At 41.5% G+C, this 22,409-nt stretch overlaps 1 protein-coding gene across 11 annotated transcripts in view; it reads left to right on the plus strand.

Moving 5' to 3' along the window:
* huwe1 (HECT, UBA and WWE domain containing E3 ubiquitin protein ligase 1) overlaps nucleotides 1-22,070 on the plus strand; it is a 43,370-nt gene extending 21,300 nt beyond the window's left edge. For 8 of the 11 annotated variants that reach the window (XM_051879060.1, XM_051879068.1, XM_051879064.1 and 5 more), the window contains 38 exons: nucleotides 132-198; nucleotides 319-542; nucleotides 761-972; nucleotides 1,093-1,275; nucleotides 1,439-1,611; nucleotides 1,718-1,857; nucleotides 1,956-2,031; nucleotides 2,118-2,216; nucleotides 2,614-2,741; nucleotides 2,856-3,015; nucleotides 3,156-3,384; nucleotides 3,596-3,774; nucleotides 3,848-3,937; nucleotides 4,046-4,206; nucleotides 5,844-5,889; nucleotides 6,656-7,009; nucleotides 7,246-7,456; nucleotides 7,982-8,106; nucleotides 8,192-8,415; nucleotides 8,514-8,908; nucleotides 10,273-10,936; nucleotides 11,724-12,408; nucleotides 13,079-13,173; nucleotides 13,288-13,444; nucleotides 13,709-13,841; nucleotides 14,470-14,675; nucleotides 14,836-15,104; nucleotides 16,343-16,445; nucleotides 17,720-17,869; nucleotides 17,957-18,202; nucleotides 18,323-18,440; nucleotides 18,791-18,931; nucleotides 19,066-19,353; nucleotides 19,438-19,543; nucleotides 19,656-19,773; nucleotides 19,865-20,046; nucleotides 20,708-20,898; nucleotides 21,008-22,070. In XM_051879060.1, coding sequence (XP_051735020.1) covers nucleotides 132-198; nucleotides 319-542; nucleotides 761-972; nucleotides 1,093-1,275; nucleotides 1,439-1,611; nucleotides 1,718-1,857; nucleotides 1,956-2,031; nucleotides 2,118-2,216; nucleotides 2,614-2,741; nucleotides 2,856-3,015; nucleotides 3,156-3,384; nucleotides 3,596-3,774; nucleotides 3,848-3,937; nucleotides 4,046-4,206; nucleotides 5,844-5,889; nucleotides 6,656-7,009; nucleotides 7,246-7,456; nucleotides 7,982-8,106; nucleotides 8,192-8,415; nucleotides 8,514-8,908; nucleotides 10,273-10,936; nucleotides 11,724-12,408; nucleotides 13,079-13,173; nucleotides 13,288-13,444; nucleotides 13,709-13,841; nucleotides 14,470-14,675; nucleotides 14,836-15,104; nucleotides 16,343-16,445; nucleotides 17,720-17,869; nucleotides 17,957-18,202; nucleotides 18,323-18,440; nucleotides 18,791-18,931; nucleotides 19,066-19,353; nucleotides 19,438-19,543; nucleotides 19,656-19,773; nucleotides 19,865-20,046; nucleotides 20,708-20,898; nucleotides 21,008-21,110 — 7,431 coding nt within the window. In that variant the 3' untranslated portion in view covers nucleotides 21,111-22,070. The remainder of the gene's footprint in view (nucleotides 1-131; nucleotides 199-318; nucleotides 543-760; nucleotides 973-1,092; nucleotides 1,276-1,438; nucleotides 1,612-1,717; nucleotides 1,858-1,955; nucleotides 2,032-2,117; nucleotides 2,217-2,613; nucleotides 2,742-2,855; nucleotides 3,016-3,155; nucleotides 3,385-3,595; nucleotides 3,775-3,847; nucleotides 3,938-4,045; nucleotides 4,207-5,843; nucleotides 5,890-6,655; nucleotides 7,010-7,245; nucleotides 7,457-7,981; nucleotides 8,107-8,191; nucleotides 8,416-8,513; nucleotides 8,909-10,272; nucleotides 10,937-11,723; nucleotides 12,409-13,078; nucleotides 13,174-13,287; nucleotides 13,445-13,708; nucleotides 13,842-14,469; nucleotides 14,676-14,835; nucleotides 15,105-16,342; nucleotides 16,446-17,719; nucleotides 17,870-17,956; nucleotides 18,203-18,322; nucleotides 18,441-18,790; nucleotides 18,932-19,065; nucleotides 19,354-19,437; nucleotides 19,544-19,655; nucleotides 19,774-19,864; nucleotides 20,047-20,707; nucleotides 20,899-21,007) is intronic. The other 3 variants (XM_051879071.1, XM_051879069.1, XM_051879066.1) reach the window with 3 other exon arrangements.
* Nucleotides 22,071-22,409: the final 339 nt, after the last annotated feature.

The following is a 22,409-nucleotide window of genomic DNA, read 5'->3' on the forward strand; positions in this document are numbered from 1 at the left end:
CGCATTTTCTGAACAAAATGTTCAAATCTAGCTGCTCTGAGATACACGAGTATCCCAAGTGTATGTGTACTATAATAGGCTCAGAAATGTGGGATTTGCGTTAACAGTGGGTGTTAATTATACTCTATCAGACTCAGGTGTTTGCTGCAGATGGTGCCGTTGCAGAATCCTCCCAGTCTGGAACACCACAGGGAGAAGGTGAACACACACACAGCTCAAAACCTTTCTTTATACAGTAACCGTATTTTTCTCACTTTTGCTGGTTCCTTGACTTGCCCTTGTAAATTTGTCCTGTCATTATTTTTTCTATGTCCCTAGCCTCTACGCCTGAGGAAATGCGTGAAGAGAAAAAGGAGCAGGAGGGAGAGAAGGGAGCTTCTTCAGAGGAGAGCCGAGCTGCTAAAGCTAAGGCCAGCAAACCTCTGATGCCTACCTCCACCATCCTGAGGCTTTTGGCAGAGTTGGTGCGGTCATATGTTGGCATCGCCACTCTCATCACCTCTTACAACTACACAGCTGGCCAGTCAGAGCTCATTAAGGAGGTGAGCCATATTTGAGTTGAGATGCCACCAAAGTTTTTCTAGTCAAATGTTTCACTCTCAACTTCTGTCATTGTTTTTCAAGAACGTCAGCCTCTTTATGCAATATATACTTGATTCCTGATCGCTTTGAACACTTCTCTTGGTCTATAAAAGACTTTTATTATAATCTCAGCAAACCTCATTTGTCATGTAACATTTGTGACCCTATATATGTACAGGATTGCAGTGTGCTGGCATTTGTTTTGGACCACTTGCTCCCACACACCCAGAACTCTGAGGACAAGGACACCCCTGCCCTTGCGCGTCTTTTCCTGGCCAGCCTTGCTGCAGCTGGCACAGGCACCGATGCCCAGGCGGCCCTGGTCAACGAGGTCAAGGCCGCTCTGAGTCGAGCACTGGGCATGGCAGAGGGCACAGAGAAACACGCCCGGTCAGTCTAGCTGCCTAGTCACTATACCAAACTGACTTTTAAACAATTAAGATATCTAGAACATATACTTAATTAGATACATAAAGCTTAACTAAACTTTTGACATTTCTCTCTTTGCAGCTTGCAAGCAGTTATGTGCATCATCAGCACCATTATGGAGTCGTGTCCCTCCACCTCGAGCTTCTACAGCACAGCCACAGCCAAGACCCAGCACAACGGCATGAACAATATTATCCGACTCTTCCTGAAGAAAGGCCTTGTCAATGACCTTGCCCGTGTGCCTCACAGCCTTGATCTATCCAGGTAAATCATAATACTACTAATAATAAATATTTAAACTAGTATTATATTTTATTTAAGGCATAAATGTTTGTGTACCCCCCCCCATCCCAACATTGGTTGATTGCCGAAAAATCAATTTATTAATTTTCTTTTTCTTCTCATTGTTGTTCTTGGTTTCTTGCAGTCCCAACATGGCAAACACAGTAAATGCTGCTTTGAAACCTTTGGAAACGCTGTCACGAATCGTGAACCAGCCCAGCAGCCTGTTTGGGGGTAAAGGGGGATCCAGCAAGAGCAAGACAGAGCATGACGCTGTTGGCACCGTCAGGGACAGCAACAGCAACACCCAGGATCCAGGTAACGCTAAAATGTTCCAATGTGTTGACCATTTTAACCTGCATCATAGTATGGTTACAGTTGCCTTACCGAATTTTGTGTGTGTAATGGCTGGTATTGTCTATAGGAGAGGCCGGCGAGGCAGAGCCAGTAGAGAATCGTGATCGTGGTCAAGCCACAGATGCTGACCTGATGGATGGAGAAACCGAGGGAGACACTGTGGTCATTGCTGGACAGCCTGAGGTGTTGAGCACTCAAGCCATGCAGGTTAGAGAAACAGCAGTTTGTGGAACTGTTCTCTCAGTTGATGAATATGAAAATCCTCTTCCAGCTGAGCAATGTTTGTTATTCATATGTGCTTGTAGGTGGAGAATGAGTTGGTGGATTTGATCGATGAACTTTTAGAGAGAGATGCAGGAACTGTTAATAGCACCATCATCGGTAAGTGATTTATTTGATTCCTGGCCAGATATGGAAGCGATACAGAGTTGGTTACGTGCGTTTGATTCGGTTTTACTGTTAATTAGTGGGTCGTTCTGGAGAGGATGAGTCTCAAGAGGATGTGCTGATGGATGAGGCTCCTTCCAATATGAGTCAGGCCTCCACTCTCCAAGCCAACAGAGAGGGTAGGACGTGAATCTCATATGTATTCAGTCTTGGAGCTTATGATGACAATGACCCATAAATGGTATAGCCTACTCATTGGGCCTGGTAGAGAGGTGGTGCGTCCTGTGAATTTTAGGGTCTCCATTTTAGGGTCTCCATCTGAAACTTAAACAGCATTTTTATAAATATTTTTTTTTCTATTTGTAATTACGTAGTTTTAAATACCTGAGATTTATTTAAAAGACTACATATTAGTGTTTAAAGAAAATCAACACCAGACTATGTAAGTGAGCTAAAAGGTAATTTACAATTGTTAAAAAAAAGTTTTGTTTTACACTGGGAATTTGTGAAGTTTCTTCATTCTTAATCTGTCTTAGGGAAAATCCTGCAGTCATTTTGTTGTCTTTGTTGATTTAGACTCTATGAACATTCTCGAGCCAGAAGATGAGGAGCACACACAGGAGGAAGACTCCAGCGGTAGCAATGAGGATGAGGATAGTCAGGATGAGGAGGAAGAGGAGGAGGAAGAAGAGGAGGAAGATCAGGTAATAGTTATATAAAAAGCCATTAAACACACTAAAGAGGGTGATCTCTACATTTTCCATATTTTTCCTAATCGTGTTGTGTGTTTTCTACTTATCTGCCCTGCTCATCCTCAGGATGATGAAGAGGGAGATGAGGATGACGATGATGAAGGCTCAGAGATGGAACTGGATGAAGATTTTCCTGACATCAATGCCGCCCCACACATTCGTTTTGAGAGATTCGACCGAGATGATGACCTCATCATTGAGTTTGATAACATGTTCTCCACATCTGGTAAGTCATTCGTATTTTGATAAACATCTTTTACATTTATTCTCTTTCTCTCTTTTTTTTTTTTTTTTTTTTTTAACAGCCATTTTTTTTCTTTTGACCTAATGTGTCACATGTACTCTTTCTGTCTTTGTACACTTTAGCTGACATCCCTCCCTCACCAGGAAATATCCCCAGCTCCCACCCTCTGATGGTGCGTCACGCTGACCACGGCTCGCTGACGCTGGGGGGTGCAGGCACCAGCAGCAGATTGGCTCAAGGCATGGGACGCAGTCAACGCTCTCTCCGCCAGCTCACAGCCAACACAGGCCACACTATCCATGTACATTACCCTGGCAACCGTCAGCCCAACCCTCCTCTCATCTTGCAAAGGTGAGTCCTTTAATTAATTTGCTTGCATTTAGGTTTTCTAAAGATAAGAAATTCTGCATAACTTCATCTTTAAAGTTGATTGCCCCCCCCCCCACACACACACACACACTTTTCTTGGTCTCCTGTAGTTCCAACATGCCAAACATCATAAATGAGACAAATTACAATTCTGTTTGGTGACACTTCAACTCCTTTTTTGTGTTTGTCTCAGATTATTGGGCCCCAGTGCTGCAGCTGATATCTTGCAGCTGTCAAGCTCTCTGCCTCTGCAGTCTCGCGGTCGTGCCCGTCTCCTGGTGGGTAACGAGGATGTGCACATTATTGCCCGTTCGGACGATGAACTGCTGGATGACTTCTTCCATGAGCAGAGCAGCACTGGAGGACAAGCTGGTGAGTCTCCCACAGACGTGCTGCTTTACATTAACAGGTACAGATGCACCTTCTAAACCCTTGTGTTCTGCAGGCACCCTTTCAAGTATCCCGACCGCCTTAACCAGATGGACTGATGAGTGTAAAGTCCTGGATGCCGAGAGCATGCATGACTGTGTGGCAGGTGAGACCATCTCAAAATTAGTATCCTAGCATCTGTTGTTTAGCTTGCACTGCAGGAAGAAAAAACTGAGTGTATGTGAAATGACAAGTCTTGTGCTTGGTCTCTCAGTGGTGAAGGTCCCCATACTACAGCACCTGGAGAGCTTGCGTGATGAAGAGCTGGAGGAACGCAGGGAGAAGAGGAGGAGACAGTTGGCAGAGGAAGAGGAGACTGCCAAGCAGAATGAGAGTTCTGCAGCTGGAGAGGAGACCCGGGAGCAGAGCCTGCAGGTAAAAGAGCTAAATGTAAACAGAGAGAGAAAACAAGTGTGATGCATAAAGGCTGACACACCAATTTGACGTCAAAGAAATAGCGGTGACAAAAGCTGACTGTTGTTGCCTCACTTTGGCTGCGTCTGGGACAAAAAACTGCGCTTGAAAACACACACCAAAAGAGCTACAGGCGACTGCCGACTAGCATGTGTGTTCTGTGTCTGCGTGTAAGGAAATAACCATTTATATCAATAGTTGATATTCGTCATTCAGAATTCAATTTTGTAACAAAGTATGAGTCATTAGTGTCGCTTTTAATCAATTAATGTGTCCTTGCTGAATCTCACTGACCAAAAAGCTTCTGAATGTGAAAATCTTTTTTGTATTTAATGTGAAGCAGCTGTTATTGTGCTGATGCCACTCTTAATATTTATTTGTTATGAATTCTCTTTCTTTTTTTAATTTATATACATTACAGTGATAAGATTTCGGTCATACCATCCAATACTACTTGAATTCAATCAGTACTGATTTATGGCAGGGCCTAGGTAGAGGTCTGCATTCCTGCAGCCTGCGGGACTGATCAGATTGCTTGCGGTGCTGGATTAAATTTCAGAATGAAAGACTGTAGCGGTCGGTATCTCTTGTGTACTTTGGACGGTAGCAGGCTTTTACAACATGCTTGAACTTGAAGTGAACAAAACTTTCTGTCGAGAACATGTTCAGAATTAATAAACTTTTAACAAACTACAGAACAGCACGAGCTGGAAGCGGCGCGCCTCACGCGGGCAGGGCTTATATTCTCAGAGAACGGACACTGCACTAGTGATGTAAAACACAGGTCTGTTAAGAGCAATATTTTTAAAAAGGCAGCCTAACATGTTTCTGACAAACAAATCGCTCCCAAATCAGAAATTAGCAGCACAGTAATTACTGACACAGTAAAGGATAGGCTATTTAAATAAAAGACGAACGAAAAATAAATGAATGAACGGTAATGAATAAAGAACACGCCGTCCCAGTAAAATCTCACGTTTGAGTTATAACAAGCTCCTATATTTCGCAGTAGATTCATTTAGACTGATAATAACGGGTAAAAAGACTAATACATTTTGTTTCTATTCTATTTTCCACAATGTCAAGCAACGCAGCTTAACCCAAAATACAAGCCAATGCAGTTGTGCGCTTCAGACAGAGAAAACTCCAGTTGCAGGGAACACTTTAGTAGGCTAAAAAGCAAATATATATATTAAGTATAACAAGGTTGGGATCCTTAAACTGTCCATCATATTAAAAACGGCTAGGCTATATAAGATAACTGTAAAAAAAAAAAAAAAAGTATTGTATTTCACTATATTTTGTAGTGTAAACATATTCAAGCGCGAATGAGAACCATTTCACAAGGGGGATGCCAGATGTGCAAAAAAAAACAAAAAAACATGTGAGATTCTGGAAATTAGATCTACATTTAGCGGGGTCGGTCGGGTTGGGATAATTTTAAGGAGACAGCGGGTGTGAACAGTGAATTTTAAACAGGTGCGGAATAGAAAAAACAGTCCCACGCAGACTACTACAGCCAGGGCACAGGTTATATAACTAATTTATTGTGAATTTCACAGTAAGAGTGGATTAATTGTTGCTTTTATTTCCCACAGGGCTCTGGGATTGGCACAGTCAATGGAGCTGGAGAGAATGCTGCAGGTAATAAAATTGCATATTTATATATATATATATATATATATATTATATATATATATATATTATATATATATATATAAATATAAATATGTATATACTATGTATGTTATTGTTAGTTGCTGTTACATTGAGCATAAAAATACAAGTCAAACAGTTTTTTGTTTCTGAAATATGAAAATGTGAAGATCTAGGTTTCTGGATGGGTTCTTCTGTGGGCTGTGGGATGAGGTAGTAGTTTGTATAGTTTTAGGATCACACCAGATCTGGGAGATAACTATACAGTCTACTGTCTTTCCCACGGTAACCGCTTCGACAACTGGATGATCTTCCTGCCTACCTTCATCGCTGTGGCAACTGCTGCTAGGCAACAATCATCTGCTCAATCAAACAATGTTTCTAGGCAACTGCTCTATTATTTATAGGTTTGCATCTACATGAATTGCATTCATCACATTACTGTCAGTATGAAATATTTGTTTATTTTTTGCCTGTGGCTATATGTTTGAATGCAGTTATCATCTCTAGTTGTATGAGACCACAGTGGCTGTGTTGTGGTGAGGTAGTAAGTTGTGTTGTTGTTGGGGATCAGTATAGTGTGGCCCTTGAAGGAGATAACTATACAATTTACTGCCTTCCTCACTGCAGACCCTCAGTCAACATGTCCTGCCTTTGCAGTAACTTCTACAGCTGAGTTACAATGTCATATTTATGAGGTTTATCTAACTGAAGTGATTTCTCATTTCTTCTCTTCACTCTGTTATCTGGTCAGAAGGAGAACAGGCCCAGAGTGGGGTGTCCTCCTGTCTAGACCCTCCTCGCACCTCTGAGGGTTTCCTCACAGCGCCCCCATCAGGAGAAGTCACCCCAACCACCCCTGCCCCCCACGAACAAGCCCTCGTGTCTCTGGAAACAGCCATCAGTCAGCAGGTGCACCAGCCAATCACAGAGCTGCTGCTGGCTGACTCCAATCCTGACTCTCACGGAGCCTTGGCTGGGGCGGGGCTTCCCCAGCTCTCAGCACCTGATAGGGTGAATTGTGAGGCAGAAGCATCTCAGATGGAAATGTCACCTGCACCCACTATTGGTGAGAGAGGAGGAGGAGCATTGGATGCAGTCAGGGAAGGTAGATTAACTTTGAATCCTGTAAAATTAGATTTTACGCACTGTGGTTCATTGGAGTGCCTCAAAATGATTTTTAAAGAGGCTGAGCCTTTATCAAAATTGTTGTATAATCCCACTGCATTCTACATGCAACTACTGCATGTACGTTTCCCCCTTTTTGCATTGCATTTGTTTGAATTGCCTACCAGATGCAAACGTGAGATGTTGAGTTTATTTTCCCTGCTGTCTTTGTCTCAGCTTCTCTCAGTCCAGATATAGCTGAAAGCTCAGAGCCTGTGCCAGTGGGTGTGTCTCAGCTTGAGGGTTCACCCATGGATACGAGCAGTCCCGCCTCAGGAACGCAGGAAGAGCCAGCTGCCAGCTCCGCTCCCTCCAATCACATGTCTCAGGAACTGTCAGGAAGTGGTGACAGTGGCCTCACAGACAGGCAAACAGATGCAGAAACAGGGTGAGTATTTGAACCAAAGTACTTCATAGATAAATAGATGAGTAGTGATCCGCTATTATTACAGCCTTTATTTTTATATTTTAAGTCTATTTATCTGTATTATATTTTAATAAATAATAACCGTAATAATGTTTACTACCATGTTATTATCATTATTATTATTATTATTATTATTGCCATAAAATATTTTTAGTCTGTAACAGAGTAGCTTTTTTGGTGGCATATAAGATGTACAGAAATTGCTGATTTTGACCAAACTTGATTCACTAAAAATATTTGCAGATGGTACACACAGATTTTTGAGCTTACGTAAGGCCTAAAGATCTCTTAAAAGATCTGTTAATCAAGCCAAGTCTGTTATTGGCCTATGATGATGGTAAAATTATCGGCCAGTCACTCGTTAGGCGCTAGCTTTCTTCCATTTGCAAGATAAATATACTTTTAACTATTTTTTTTTTTTTAATACATTAGTGAAAGATCTATGACTGTTCAATCCTTACCTTTTTTTTATGATCTTTATTTCAGCTCAACTTCTGTTTCATCTCCTGGTGAGACCATGCCTCGGAGTGATAGTGCTGATAGTCAATCACAAGCCATCCAGGAGGAGCCGCTCCCTTCCACCAGCAATGAAGAGGATGACCCTCTGGCTGGTTGGTGTTTCAGCACAGATTGATGACAGATATAGAGCCATACCTCAACTTTGTGTCACACGTTTTTTTTGTCACCTCATTGCAGGCATCAGTCTGCCAGAAGGTGTGGACCCATCTTTCTTGGCTGCACTCCCTGAAGACATCCGTCGGGAGGTGCTGCAGAACCAACTAGGAATCAGACCTCCTTCTCGGCCTCCTGTCACTTCCACGCTGACTCCCTCAGCTAGCACTGTGTTGGGTGGAGGGCCAGGGGTGACGGAGGTCAGCCCAGAATTCCTAGCAGCTCTCCCACCTGCAATTCAGGAAGAGGTATGAGTGAATGATACTTTAAATAACTTGTCTTCCAAACATGATATGTGTGATTTAATGTGTTTTTTTTTTTGTTGTTTGTTTTTTTTGTTTGTCAGGTCTTGGCTCAGCAACGGGCGGAGCAGCAGCGTCGAGAGTTATCCCAGCAACCCCCACAAGGCGATCAACCTCTGGACCCGGTCACGTTCATCCAGACCCTGCCCTCTGAGTTGCGACGATCTGTACTGGAGGACATGGAGGACAGCGTGCTGGCGGTCATGCCCCCAGATATTGCAGCAGAAGCTGCAGCACTGCGCAGGGAACAAGAGGCCAGGCAGAGACAACTGATGCATGAGCGGTTGTTCGGTCACAGTTCCTCCTCAGCACTGTCTGCCATCCTACGCTCACCAGCTTTCACAAGCCGTCTCGGTGGCAACCGTGGGGTACAGTACACCCGGCTGGCTGTGCAAAGAGGGGGGACGTTTCAAATGGGAGGGAGTGCTAATCACAGCCGGTGAGTGTGACGATGGACAGGGCCTGATGCTTGCTTTCCATGGAGCACACGTGCTCCTAAGTTGAAAAATTTAGGAGCGCATAAAAAAAATAAAAAAAACTTAATGGACGCACTAAAAATGTATCAAATAATGTATACAAGGAGACATTTACAAGCAAATTGATTTACTTTTAGAATACAAAAAGTAGGTTTCTAAATATTTCTGCTTCAAACTGTATTTAATAGTTATGTACTGTTATACTTGTAATAAACAGATGATGGTTGGCGACATTAGTAACATCTATATATTGAGTAATATATGTTAAATAATGTTCTTAGTCTTTCTTTCCTGTCACAGGGCAGGCCAGACAAAAGATAGACAAAAGAGTTTACTTTGAATAAAATGCCAGATACAGTTTGTGTATCCAAAATACCAGTAATAACCAGGACAAAAAAAAAAAATAAATAAATAAATAAATTTGAATATGCACTTTTACAACCATCTGCAACATACTACATTATAAACACCATAAAGTAAACACTGTCAAAAATTTTAATTTAAAATTATAATTTAAAGGGTTAGTTCACCTAAAAATGAAAATGTCATTTATCACTCGCCCTCATGTCGTTCCACACCCGTAAGACCTTCGTTAATCTTCGGAACACAAATTAAGATATTTTTGTTGAAATCCGATGGCTCAGTGAGGCCTGCATAGCCAGCAATGACATTTCCTCTCTCAAGATCCATTAATGTACTAAAAACAAATTTAAATCAGTTCATGTGAGTACAGTGGTTCAATATTAATATTATAAAGTGACGAGAATATTTTTGGTGCGCCAAAAACAAAACAAAATAACAACTTATATAGTGATGGCCGATTTCAAAACACTGCTTCATGAAGCTTCGGAGCGTTATGAATCAGCGTATCGAATCATGATTCGGATCGCGTGTCAAACCACCGAACTGCTGAAATCATGTGACTTTGGTGCTCCGAACCGCTGATTCGACACGCTGAATCATAACGCTCCGAAGCTTCATGAAGCAGTGTTTTGAAATCGGCCATCACTATATAAGTCGTCATTTTGTTTTTGTTTTTTGGCGCACCAAAAATACTCTTGTGTATATATGTATAAAACCTTAAATCTTATTTATTTATTTTATTTTATTTATTTATTTATTTTTATTTTTTTTTTTTTTTTGGACATGCAGGGACTTTTTTTATTTGCACACATGCCCTTAAATACATTTCACAGTTTGCACACATCTATTTTTATTCACAAATGCGAGTTAAACGCTCATACTGTGGAGCCCTGATGGAAGCAGTATTTGTTTGTGGACAGTTACTTGTATCTCTAATTCCTCTTTTGTTTATTTTTGAATCTAGGCCCTCTAGTTCTAACGTTGATTCTCTCCTGCGACTGCGGGGGCGTCTCTTGTTGGACCACGAGGCCTTGTCCTGCCTTCTAGTGCTGCTGTTTGTGGACGAGCCCAAGCTCAATACCAGCCGCCTCCACCGAGTGCTGCGTAACTTGTGCTACCACTCTCAGACACGTGGCTGGGTCATCCGCAGCCTTCTGTCTATCCTGCAGCGCAGCAGCGAGAGCGAGCTGTGCCTGGAGACCTCACGCCTGGAGGAGTCCCGTGGTAAGCGCTCACTAGGCCAGGGCTCTTCCAGCGGAGGAAAGTGTTCCTCTTCATCCCCGCAGACGGGTGTAGCCTCTTCATCATCGTCCTCATCATCTTCTCTAGAGCTGTTGAACAGAGTGGAGTCACGTAGTTCCAGTCAGCTTTCCTGGCTGTCTGTATCAATGGACGCAGCTCTGGGATGCAGGACCAACATATTTCAAATCCAGCGGGTGTCGGGCAGGAAACACACGGAGAGGCATTCAGCAGGAGGGGGCATGAGCTCGGGAGGGCTCGGAGGTGGAATGTCAGGAACGGGAGTGGCATGTGCAGGGGGAGGAGGTGGATCAACTGTTCACATTCACCCACAGGCTGCTCCGGTTGTCTGTCGACATGTACTGGATACCCTCATACAACTGGCCAAGGTACTAGAGAACCTTTAGCTACAGGGTGTTTTTGCTGTTTAGTGTAATCATGTGTCACTGCGTTACAGGGCTTGACACTTACTTTTTTCCCAAGGAGCATGTGTGTTAAGAAGCACATTAAAAAATATCAAATAATGTGTTTTTCCTTAATAAAGGGATACAAGGAGACGAATGTATAAAAAAGATTATTGTGCTGATACTAGTAAAATCTGTGTGTTGAATATGTGTTAATTTAATGTTCTTAGTCTTTCCTTCATGTGATGGGAAGAGTATATGTTGAATTAAATGTCAGATACCATTTGCGTAACAAAAATAACCAGGAAAAAAATGTTTTATTCATAATGTAGGATGTTTAATTATAAACAATCCAAAATACACTGGGGCTCTTATTTTAAAATGTTTGTGCTTTACTTTTGCCGGCTGCTCGTTCAAAAAGATGAGGAAAATAAAATGTGATTCTTAAAACCATCTACAACATATTAGAATATAAACATCATAATGTAAACATTGTCATCAACGGTAGATCATAAGTAATCTATTGGCATAAATGTGCTGTATTCATTGTTTGGGAACTGCTCTGAAAACACCAAAAATTTGTGCAAGAGTGCCACTCATATTTAATTAAATCATAGCTTAAAAATCAAGTTTAATAATCACGTTTTTATTGACATGCATGCTCCTGAATACATTTTACAGTTCATACACATCTATTGTTATTGCGTAATACATAATGAAATGCTCGAACTGCTTTATATAAGTCTTTTTATCTCTCTTATGTTTCTTGTAGGTATTTCCCAGTCACTTCACTCAGCAACGCTGTAAAGATCCCCTGTCTGCCTCCTCATCTGAGTTGGACACTCGTCTTTGCGCTGGCTCAACACCGACTGCAAGTGCAAGCTGCCGGTCAGGTGCCACCAGTCAGAGTAACTCTTCAGCTATTCCGAGCAATTCCACTTCTACCCACAATTCCCTGAGCGCCTGCTCGGTTACACCACAGTCCCTGGGCATCTCCACTGACTTCTGGGATCTCCTGGTCAAGCTGGACAACATGAATGTGAGCCGTAAGGGCAAGGCATCCATGAAGACTGTGCCTCTAGGTGGTGCTGGAGAGACAGAGGGCGCTTTGTTCAGCCTTGAGGCATCTCCTCTGGGCCAGCTGATGAACATGCTGTCCCACCCAGTGATCCGCCGCAGTTCTCTGCTTACTGAGAAACTGCTCCGCCTGCTCTCTCTGATCTCCATTGCTCTGCCTGACAACAAGGCCACGGAGGTTCCAGCCAGCCACCCAGTGCCTCAGGCCCCAACTGCCACACCCTCTGCTCCTGCCACTCAAACCACAGCGGGGACAGGGACCATCTCAGCGGTGGCAGGTGCGGGCACCACGCAGGGTTCAGTAGGCCCGATGCCCTCTCAACCAGCCACTACGGTATCTGTTGTTGCAGGCAGCACCACCACCTCTGGCAGTATAGCTGGTGAGTCTCACTGAGCGTTTAAAAACATAATAGATTAAAAACATGGATTAATACCTGCTTTTTTGTGTTATTCTTAATTATAGTCTCCACAAAAGTTAAAATCATAATTGCAAAATGGATGGCTCCAGATTTTGATGCCATGTTCAAAGCCGTTGTAAAATACTCTATAAACACACACTTGTGACCTCATTACAACAGTATTACTATGCCACTGCCATTCTGGTAAACATTGGTGAAGAACTATATTGCTGGGTGGAAAAATTATCAATAAATAATTTTTTTTTGTTGCTGTGTTTATATTTTATGAAACCTTAAAATGGGTATATAACATTTTAGAAAAGAAATAAGCCTCGTGAAGCCATGGTTTACAGTGATTTTAGAACAACTAAACACCTCTTAGCTGTTCTAAAATCACTGTAAACCACAGCTTTTTGGGGCTTATTGCTTTAGTATACTTTTTTTTTTTTTTTTTTTTTTTTTTTTTTTTTCCACCAAAAAAAAGAGACTAATTAAAAAAAAAAAAAAAAGACCACAATTTTTTATGGAAGATATCCACTTTCATACATTATAGAGGTCATTCTGAAATCAAATAATTTTGTATAGTGCTGCGATTGACCAGTCAATTTGGGCCTCTAGCAGTACAGTATTTCACCGTTATCTCACTTTTTAGCTGGAAAACAGAAGGCGGCAGTAAGCAGCGCGGACATAGAAACCAAACTCGCCTCTACTGGACTAACAGAGAAACAACTGCAGCTCTCTGTGGAGGTATTTAATGATGGTGCACGCACATATGTCGCCTTATGTCTGGTTCTCCTAACCCTGGGCTCTTTTGACCCAGCTCAGCAGTCTGATTAGTTACCCCCTGTGGTTTGTGTCCAGGTGCTGACATCCCACTCGTGTTCAGAGGAAGGTCTGGAGGATGCGGCTAACATCTTGCTGCAGCTGTCAAGAGGGGATGCACTTACCCGAGACACTGTACTCAAACTTCTGCTCAGTGGGGCACGTCAGCTCGGATACACTCTCTGCAAACAAATTGGTCAGTACCTCATCATTGGGATTATTTTTTTATTTTTTTTTTTACAACCCATTTTTGGTACTATACTTTTAAGATTTCCATATGTTTGTTTGCTCATTAGGGCTGTTTAAGATTCTGAATATTGAATATGCATTTCTGTTTAAATGTAGCTGTGCAGGCATATAAGCTCATGATTGTCATCGCCACCATGAATAGCCTGTTTTGCAGCTTAGTTTTCATAATGTGCAAAACTGAATCTCTGTCTTGATGGTGGTCTCTTTTCAGGCACTTTACTGGCGGAGTTGAGGGAGTATAACCTGGAGCAGCAGAGAAGAGCACGTGCTGATGCTCAGTCTCCTGAAGCTTCTCATGAGGACCCATCCATAACCACACGCCTCAAGGGCAAGATGACCAGCAGGTGAGGAGAAAGTTTCAACCTACAATTTCATTCAATACCATTCAAATGTTTGAGGTCAGCTAGATCTTTTTTACAATGTTTACACTCCTACCTTCGGTGTCACATGATCCTTCAGAAATCATTCTAATATGTTTATTTGGTGCTCAAGAAACATTTCTTATTTTTATCTATCTTAAACAGTAGTACTGCTGTAAAATACTTTTTTTCAGTATTCTTTAATTAATAGACTATTCAAAAGAACAGCATTTATTTGAAAAGATATTTAAAAATTTAAAAGTATAAATTTATATAAACATACATTTTCTATCACTTTGGATCAATTTAATGTATCCCTGCTGAATCAAAGTATTCATTTATATTTAAAAAAAAAAAAAAAACTCACTGACCCTAAACTTTTGAATGGTAATGTACCTCTGGGTTTACGCTAGTTGTTGAAAACATGGAGGTTCAATTCACATTTAGAGCAATTTCCTAGATAAAAGAAACTTCCTAGATGAAATATTCTGCTATAAGAGTAAAAATTGACACGTCACTTAAGACTATTGCAGGACTTCACCTTTCTTCTGCATATAAGGGTTCACAACAATAACAGTACTTGTGCTTTCCCTTGGGTTTGAATGGATTACAGGTTTGATGGGTCGGAGAGTGTGGTGATTGTGGCTGCTCAGAAGCGCACGTTAGGTGGCCGTGAGCTGCAGCTGCCCTGCATGAGCTCGCTCACCTCCAAGACCTCCACGCAGAAGTTTTTCCTGCGTGTTCTGCAGGTCATTATTCAACTTAGAGAAGACACACGGCGTGCTAACAAGAAAGCTAAGCAGACAGGAGGAAGACTGAGTAAGTCACTCTCTAACACAGAGGCATCCTCTAATCCTTTAAGAACATTTCCACGCTTCACATTGAAGCTTTCAATTGAGTCTCGTCTCCCATTGAGCACTATAGACAGTTTATTTTATGTTCACTGGTCTATCTAGATTCATTCTCCATTTGTTTCCAGGTTCAACCAGTCTGGGCTCGGCCAGCAGTATCCAGGCTGCGGTCCGTCAGCTAGAGGCTGAAGCGGACGCCATCATTCAGATGGTGAGAGAGGGGCAGAGGGCCCGCCGTCTACAGCAGGCCCCCCCACCCTCTTCATCCGCATCCTCTTCCGCTGCTGTTGCTGCCGCTGCTGCTGCTGCATCCGCTGCTGTGGCTGTGGCTGGATCGTCTGCCCCCAGTACCTCTGCAACCAACAACCCCCCCGCTGGCACGGCCAGCGCAGCCACGGTTAGCATGGGCCGCACTGACAGCAGGCAGACTGCTACTGACTGTACTCACCCTCACACACCACCCATGATGTTCATAATACTCTGTGTATTTCATAGTGAGGATATCTCACAGCCTAGGACACCACTGACTTATTTTTCTCAGCAAAGTTACACTCTATTTGGATGTAACACTGCATTACACACTGGGCACGGCGATATAGCTAAAAATCTTGATTTTTCTCACCCATTTAACTATGCAATATGTATCTCATATGTAAAGAATACAGTAAAAATAGTTTCGTTTTTAACTAAATGAATAAAAATCATATAATTGATATAATATAATATTATATCATACAATGGTTTAGACAGCCATGTTTACTTTTTTTAAATTAATTCATTGAAATGGAAATTCAAAAGCACTGATTTAGAATTTCATGCAAATTATTCAGACTTGCCATTTTTGTTCAAATCTGAGGGCCTGTTATAATTTTTCTTAAAGTTTTCATACTCAGACATGAAATAGCCTATCAGAAAGGTGTTAAGAAAACCTATTGGTCTATTTTATAAAAAAAAAAAAAAAGTAAAATTAAATTAAAATCACTGTGATGATCAGAATGCTTCATTTTTGTATCACCAACAAAATCACAAATATTACCTATATCGCCAAGCCCTGATTACTCATTAAATATAATGAAACTAGTAAAACTTTTGCTTGCAGTTCAAATGAAAACTATATATATATATCCTCTAAAAGACCATGTCACTGCTCTGTTTATCAAACACCTGGACACTGTTTTAAAAGTTACTAAACTTATACTTAGCCCACAATTGTTTTCCAGTGACAAACCAAGTCGTTCTGTCATAAGACCTACCAGTGACTCTTTCCTAAACCCCAGCTCTCTTTCACCTCTCTACTGCTTTGCCTTCCACTGCATTGTGCTGCATTTAACACACAAAGCCTGTATGGTGCAGTATTTGAATGTTGCATCTCTAGCTTTGTCTTTTTGTGTGTGGTTTGATTTTTGGCTGGCTGTCAATGCTTCTTTGCTTAAGCTCCATCCCAACCCCCTCTTTCCTGCCAATGTCTGAATGTTTTGATGCATGATACTCAGTCTCTAGCACTGCCTCTGGTTTTGGTCTGCGATTACCCCATTTCATCTTTTTTCCTACATTATACACTCTTATTTGTCTCTTCTCCTCTGTCGGGGGGAATTGTATTGAATCTCATCCTATTCCTTGGTTCCCCTGGTTCAGTCGGAGGTGCACTCTGTTGCCGAGCCCCCAGCAGCTCAAAGAGATGATTCGCCCATGGATGTGGATCAGCCCTCACCCCTAGAACAGGACCAGGCAACCTTAGGTAAGGCTTTGTAAAACAATAGCTGAAATGATGACAATAGGAACATCAGTGCATGGGATTATAGCATATGAATCACTGAACTGCTGTGTTCTCATAGGAGACTGCTATAATTCATAGCGTCTATGATAGGACTGCAAGGAATAGGGTTTGGTATTGAGAACCGGTTCATAGTTTCCAAGAACCGTCGATTTGATAAGACGCACATTTTGATTCTGCTTAACGATTCTTGTGTGCCCATTTTTAATGTGATTTGAAACTATTCAAGCGCAAGTAGGTGCGAATCCAAAGAAAGCTGCCTCTCATATAGTCCGTGAATACCGAATTCTCTTTCCCATCATATTGGGCTTGAAGGGACAAATACACACAAAATTGTCAAAATATACTTGTAAACAGTCGGTTTTGTTTTAAGTGAGCATAATATACACTAGAAAAAGAAAATGCACGTGTATCAGTATATTAGAGTCATACAATAGCTCTTAAAGTGACAGCAGCCTAATATTCCCACTGCTGTCTGTCAATGTTAATCAAACAACATAAGAAAAAGAAAATCGCTTACTGATCTTGACTGAATAACTTTTGTAACTTTAAGGATTACTCTACCTAGTTTTTTTTTTAATATATATATATATATATATATATATATATATATATATATATATATATATATATATATATATATATATATATATATATAATATAGTTTTACAATTGATTACATTTCAATTTCTGTACCTGAATTTTGTTCAAATGTATTTATTTGTGTTATTGCTAATCCATTTATTTGTTCTTATTTTATTACTGACTTTTTACTTGTCTTTAATGTTTGAAATTTATATTAGTAGGTAGGCTTGTTTTTGGTGTGGTATTTTTGTTAAAACTTAATAGGCAAAAGTTCTTCATATAAGTGTTCTTTAGGATGCATGGTATTGTTTTGCAAAAAGACAGATAACTATCTTTGCTATCTAAATGTTAGAATTTTTTTTTTTTATTTATTTTTTTTACCTTATTGAAATTGAGTCATACAGTCATATACTTGTATGATGATTTAAATGGCTTTGCAATGTAAGCTTTGTAAAGTAGGTAAATGCATTAATATAGTATTAGATTACTCTTTAAAACCAGACTTATAATGCATAATTGTTCTACAAACCATGTAACACATCATCCAGGGCCCATTTGACTGGTGCTGTATTGATGCAACTTGAGAGAAATCAGTGTCTGAAATAACTAGTTCATATAGAATGCATGTTAAAATATGGTTTGTGTGTGAGTAGGTGAAGAGAGCAGCAGTCAGCAGGAACAGGAGGAGCGTTTGCCTGATCTGCCGTTGTTGAGTGAGCAGCTGTTGTTAGACGAGCTATGGGACATGCTGGGAGAGTGTCTGAAAGAACTTGAAGAGTCTCATGACCAACATGCAGTTTTAGGTATTTTTATTTATTTTTTTATTTTTTAAAGAATTTTTTTAGAAAATAAATTATTTTATCTTATAAACCTTTTTTGTATCCCTGTAGTTCTGCAGCCTGCGGTGGAGGCCTTTTTCCTGGTACATGCCACCGAGCGGGAAAGCAAACCTCCGGTTCGAGACACTCGGGAGAGCCAGCTGTCACACATCAAGGATGAGCCCCCCCCACTGTCGCCTGCCCCTCTCACACCCGCCACCCCCTCCTCTCTGGATCCCTTCTTTTCCAGGGAGCCCTCATCTATGCACATCTCCTCCAACCTGCCTCCAGACACACAGAAGTTCTTGCGTTTTGCAGGTGAGTCAATCAAACACAAGCTGTCTTATGGTCCCTAATGGAAGTTCACACAGTTTAGCGGAAGTACATGATGAATACTAATGAAGGCTGTCCTCGATATGAACTCTCTCTCTTTAACAGAGACCCACCGCACAGTGCTGAATCAGATCCTGCGTCAATCCACCACTCACCTGGCAGATGGGCCATTTGCCGTTTTGGTTGACTACATCCGCATCTTGGACTTTGATGTCAAGCGCAAGTAAGATTCTTTTATACACCATTAAGAAATGTTGACATTATTTTCATGACAATTCACGAAAATGTTTCTAGGTCATATTTCACACCAAAATAAAAAATGTAATAATGCAAAAAAGAAATTGCATTTTTTTTCATTTAACATTATTCTTACTATTTAATATAATAATAATTATATCGACCATTATATGACAAAATATGAAATGAAAAAAAAAAATAAAAAATACCCATCCCCAGTTACTTAAATATAAAAAAAATACATCATTGTACTACCTTGAAAGCCCACATCTATGGATATTTCTCTTCTTGTTATTGTCCTGTTCCGAGTCTTTATCTAATAAGTGTGTCTCTTAGGTATTTCCGTCAGGAATTGGAGCGTCTGGATGAGGGGCTGAGGAAAGAGGATATGGCTGTCCATGTGAGGAGAGACCACGTCTTTGAAGATTCTTACAGAGAGCTGCACCGCAAGAGCCCAGAGGACATGAAGAACAGACTGTAAATCTCTCACGCTTTCTCACTTTGACGCTCTCTCACCGATGTGCACAGTTATTTTTACCGATAGCTGCAAGCAGCAAGAGCAGGGCAGTTGTTTGTTCTCTTTTTCATTCTCATGATCTCTTTCTCTACAGGTATATAGTGTTTGAAGGAGAGGAGGGTCAGGATGCAGGTGGGCTGTTAAGGGAGTGGTACATGATCATCTCCAGAGAGATGTTCAATCCCATGTACGCCCTGTTCCGCACCTCGCCCGGTGACCGGGTCACCTACACCATCAATCCTTCCTCCCACTGCAACCCCAACCATCTCAGCTACTTCAAGTTTGTGGGACGTGTGGTGGCCAAAGCAGTCTATGACAACAGGCTATTAGAGTGTTACTTCACACGCAGCTTCTACAAGCACATCCTGGGCAAGAGCGTCAGGTACCAGCAAAGATCCGTCATGATTAGACTGTGTATAAATCTAAAATGTATATAGAATAAGTTGGATTTTTTTGTGTGTCATAGGTATACAGACATGGAAAGCGAAGACTATCCCTTCTTCCAGGGTCTGGTCTACTTGTTGGAGAACGATGTGTCCACTCTGGGCTACGAGCTGACATTCAGCACAGAGGTATGGGCTGCATTTTGACACCAAGTACATTTTCTTATTGTGTTATTTCGGTATTAAGATAGTTTTGGTATGAAGAACCAGGTATGATAATCACTTCCTCATATGTTCTCAGGTCCAAGAGTTTGGCGTGTGTGAAGTGAGAGATCTGAAGGCCAATGGTGCCAACATTCTTGTCACAGAAGAGAATAAGAAGGAATATGTACATCTGGTATGCCAGATGAAGATGACAGGTGAGCATACACTTCAATAAATGTCATTGCTTCTGAGGAAAGGGGGAGGTTCAAGAGTCAGTCAGGAAGCTGAAACATCTTTGTTTCTCAGGTGCAATCCGTAAACAGCTGGCTGCCTTCCTGGAGGGCTTCTATGAGATCATCCCCAAGAGACTGATCTCCATCTTCACTGAGCAAGAGCTGGAGCTGCTCATCTCCGGCCTGCCCACCATCGACATTGACGACCTCAAAGCCAATACAGAATATCACAAATATCAGTCCAGTTCCATTCAGGTATGTACACATCAAAGGATATCAACTGGATCAATCAGCTGTGAGCAAAGTGACACATGTTTGAAGCAATAAAGTCACTCCCCTTTCTCTTGCTCCAAATTAAAGGTCACTACATAGTAACAGATTTTTAAAGACAAAATCGTCTGGCTTTTAGCACTGATTTATTTTTATATATATATATATACACACACACATATTCTTCAATCTCCGACAGAAGAGAGAATTGAAATCGCTTACTCTTGCGAAAAGTGAATCACAGTTTCGCATGTTTCAAGGAGTGTGATTGGCTGTTCACTACTGATGCACACTTTCATGTGCACATATTCCATGTTTTTTTATGAACTTAGGATCAAAGCCTGAGTTGACACAGGAATTGATGCCATGCCATGATACCAACAAAGCCTGATTGGTTTGGTTTTGTCAACTAGAAACTAATCCTGTAACCCTGAGTTTGTTCAACTACCATCGTCTTTTGGGTGATGGAACTGGAACCGAGTTTTAGGGCGTATTCCTGCAGCACTGTGTAATTTTACAGCCAAGCTGTTTAAAGTCACATTTTCCTGCTGCTTTACTTCCTGTTGAAGCATTTAGTTTTCATCTGATAAAATGTCTTGCTGTTCTCTACCTGGTATTAATTTTCTGTCCTCCTTTCTCTGCATAGATCCAGTGGTTCTGGCGTGCATTACGATCTTTTGACCAGGCTGACCGGGCCAAATTTCTGCAGTTTGTTACGGGCACATCCAAAGTGCCACTGCAGGGCTTTGCTGCACTGGAGGGAATGAATGGCATCCAGAAATTCCAGATCCACCGAGATGACCGCTCCACTGACCGCCTTCCCTCTGCACACACTTGGTAAATGAACACTGTTGGCTCATGCTGCTACATTGCATGACAGTTGTACAATCAATTGTTTTTTTGTTTCTTATTGCTTTATTTCACCTCTGTTTCTCTCTCCTTCCAGCTTTAACCAGTTGGACCTCCCGGCATATGAGAGCTACGAGAAGTTAAGACACATGCTGCTGCTGGCCATTCAGGAATGTTCTGAAGGCTTTGGACTGGCCTAAAGACTCTCCTAAACCCACATACAGACACACACAGATGTAGACTTACATGTTGTTAACTTATGACACACATGCATATTCACATCACTATCATACATACGGCCAAGACCTTCTTCTAATCCACATAAAACAAACAGATGGACGGCTAAACGAGTGATAGAGATGTATTGACATTGCCCACTACACACAGAGCCTGGCATTGACACACCGAACTGTATTTGGTATATGTGTGTGTCTCACTTCCCTATTAAAATTACAGAGCCCGGGAGAGGATCACAGAGGATATCTGCGGACTAATGTAAAAGACATTTTCTCCATTTAGTTTGGTTTCTCTGTACAAAAGGTTTGGGAGTTTATTATGTTTAATCTTTTTTGTTCTTCTCTGGCTGTTAAAATAAGGAGAGGGCTGTTTTGTGTGTGTAAAGAGGATGGTTGTAACCCTCTGGCGGGGGAAAAAAAAAAGTTGATTGTCCTCTGTTGCTAATGTGTGACCTCACTAGCTTTGCAAATGGGAACTTTAATTTCAGGGAGGGGGGAAGTTGTGGATTCTGGCGGGAGGGTGAGAACATGAAATGAGGTTTTGGTGAAAACGCAGACGTGCAGGGATTTTCAGAACGGGGACATTTTTAGGCAACTTTTGTGGTATTTTTGGAGAGGAACACACAGATTTAAGAAGTGAAGGACTGAGACGTTGAACCGCGGGTGCTCAGACACATGCGGTTATTACCCAACTGCTGATGCAGCCTCTCAGCAGCTAATCAGAACGTAAATTGCTACATAAATAAATGCATAAAATGAGCCCACTGTGTCCTCTAGAGTTGTTTCAATGTATGCCTTACACATTTGCACTAACAGGAGCAAATATCATTTATATGTTAAGAAATTTACTGATGGAGGTCCATGAAAACTAACTTGACACATGCTGTGGGGTCCAAGTATTAAAAGCTCTATTCTTCATCCTGAGTTATGTATGAGGAATTCTGTCCAGTTATTGATCACCTGCATGAATCTCACATTTATTGCTATGGGATTTTCTTTACCGGCATTTTAGGACAGGCTGTTTAGCCTTTGTTCTTGCCCTCTTCCACTCTTTTTGCATGGGAGCTGGTGTGAAGTGTAATGAGTGTCTCAGACCATCTGGAGCTTCCAGAAATGTCCATGCTGGGCACCCGTGCTGTTAGGATTCAGTTCATCACGCCTGCTTTCTCCTCCTCACCCCGGATGGCAGGAGTCCACTTGTCTAGACCGACATCTCTCCACATAAAGTGCCCGATCAAAGGTGAGAGAGGATGTTGGAGCCAT

The sequence above is a fragment of the Ctenopharyngodon idella genome, chromosome 22, assembly GCF_019924925.1.
Source record: "Ctenopharyngodon idella isolate HZGC_01 chromosome 22, HZGC01, whole genome shotgun sequence".
In the NCBI taxonomy this organism is placed as follows: Eukaryota; Metazoa; Chordata; class Actinopteri; order Cypriniformes; family Xenocyprididae; genus Ctenopharyngodon; species Ctenopharyngodon idella.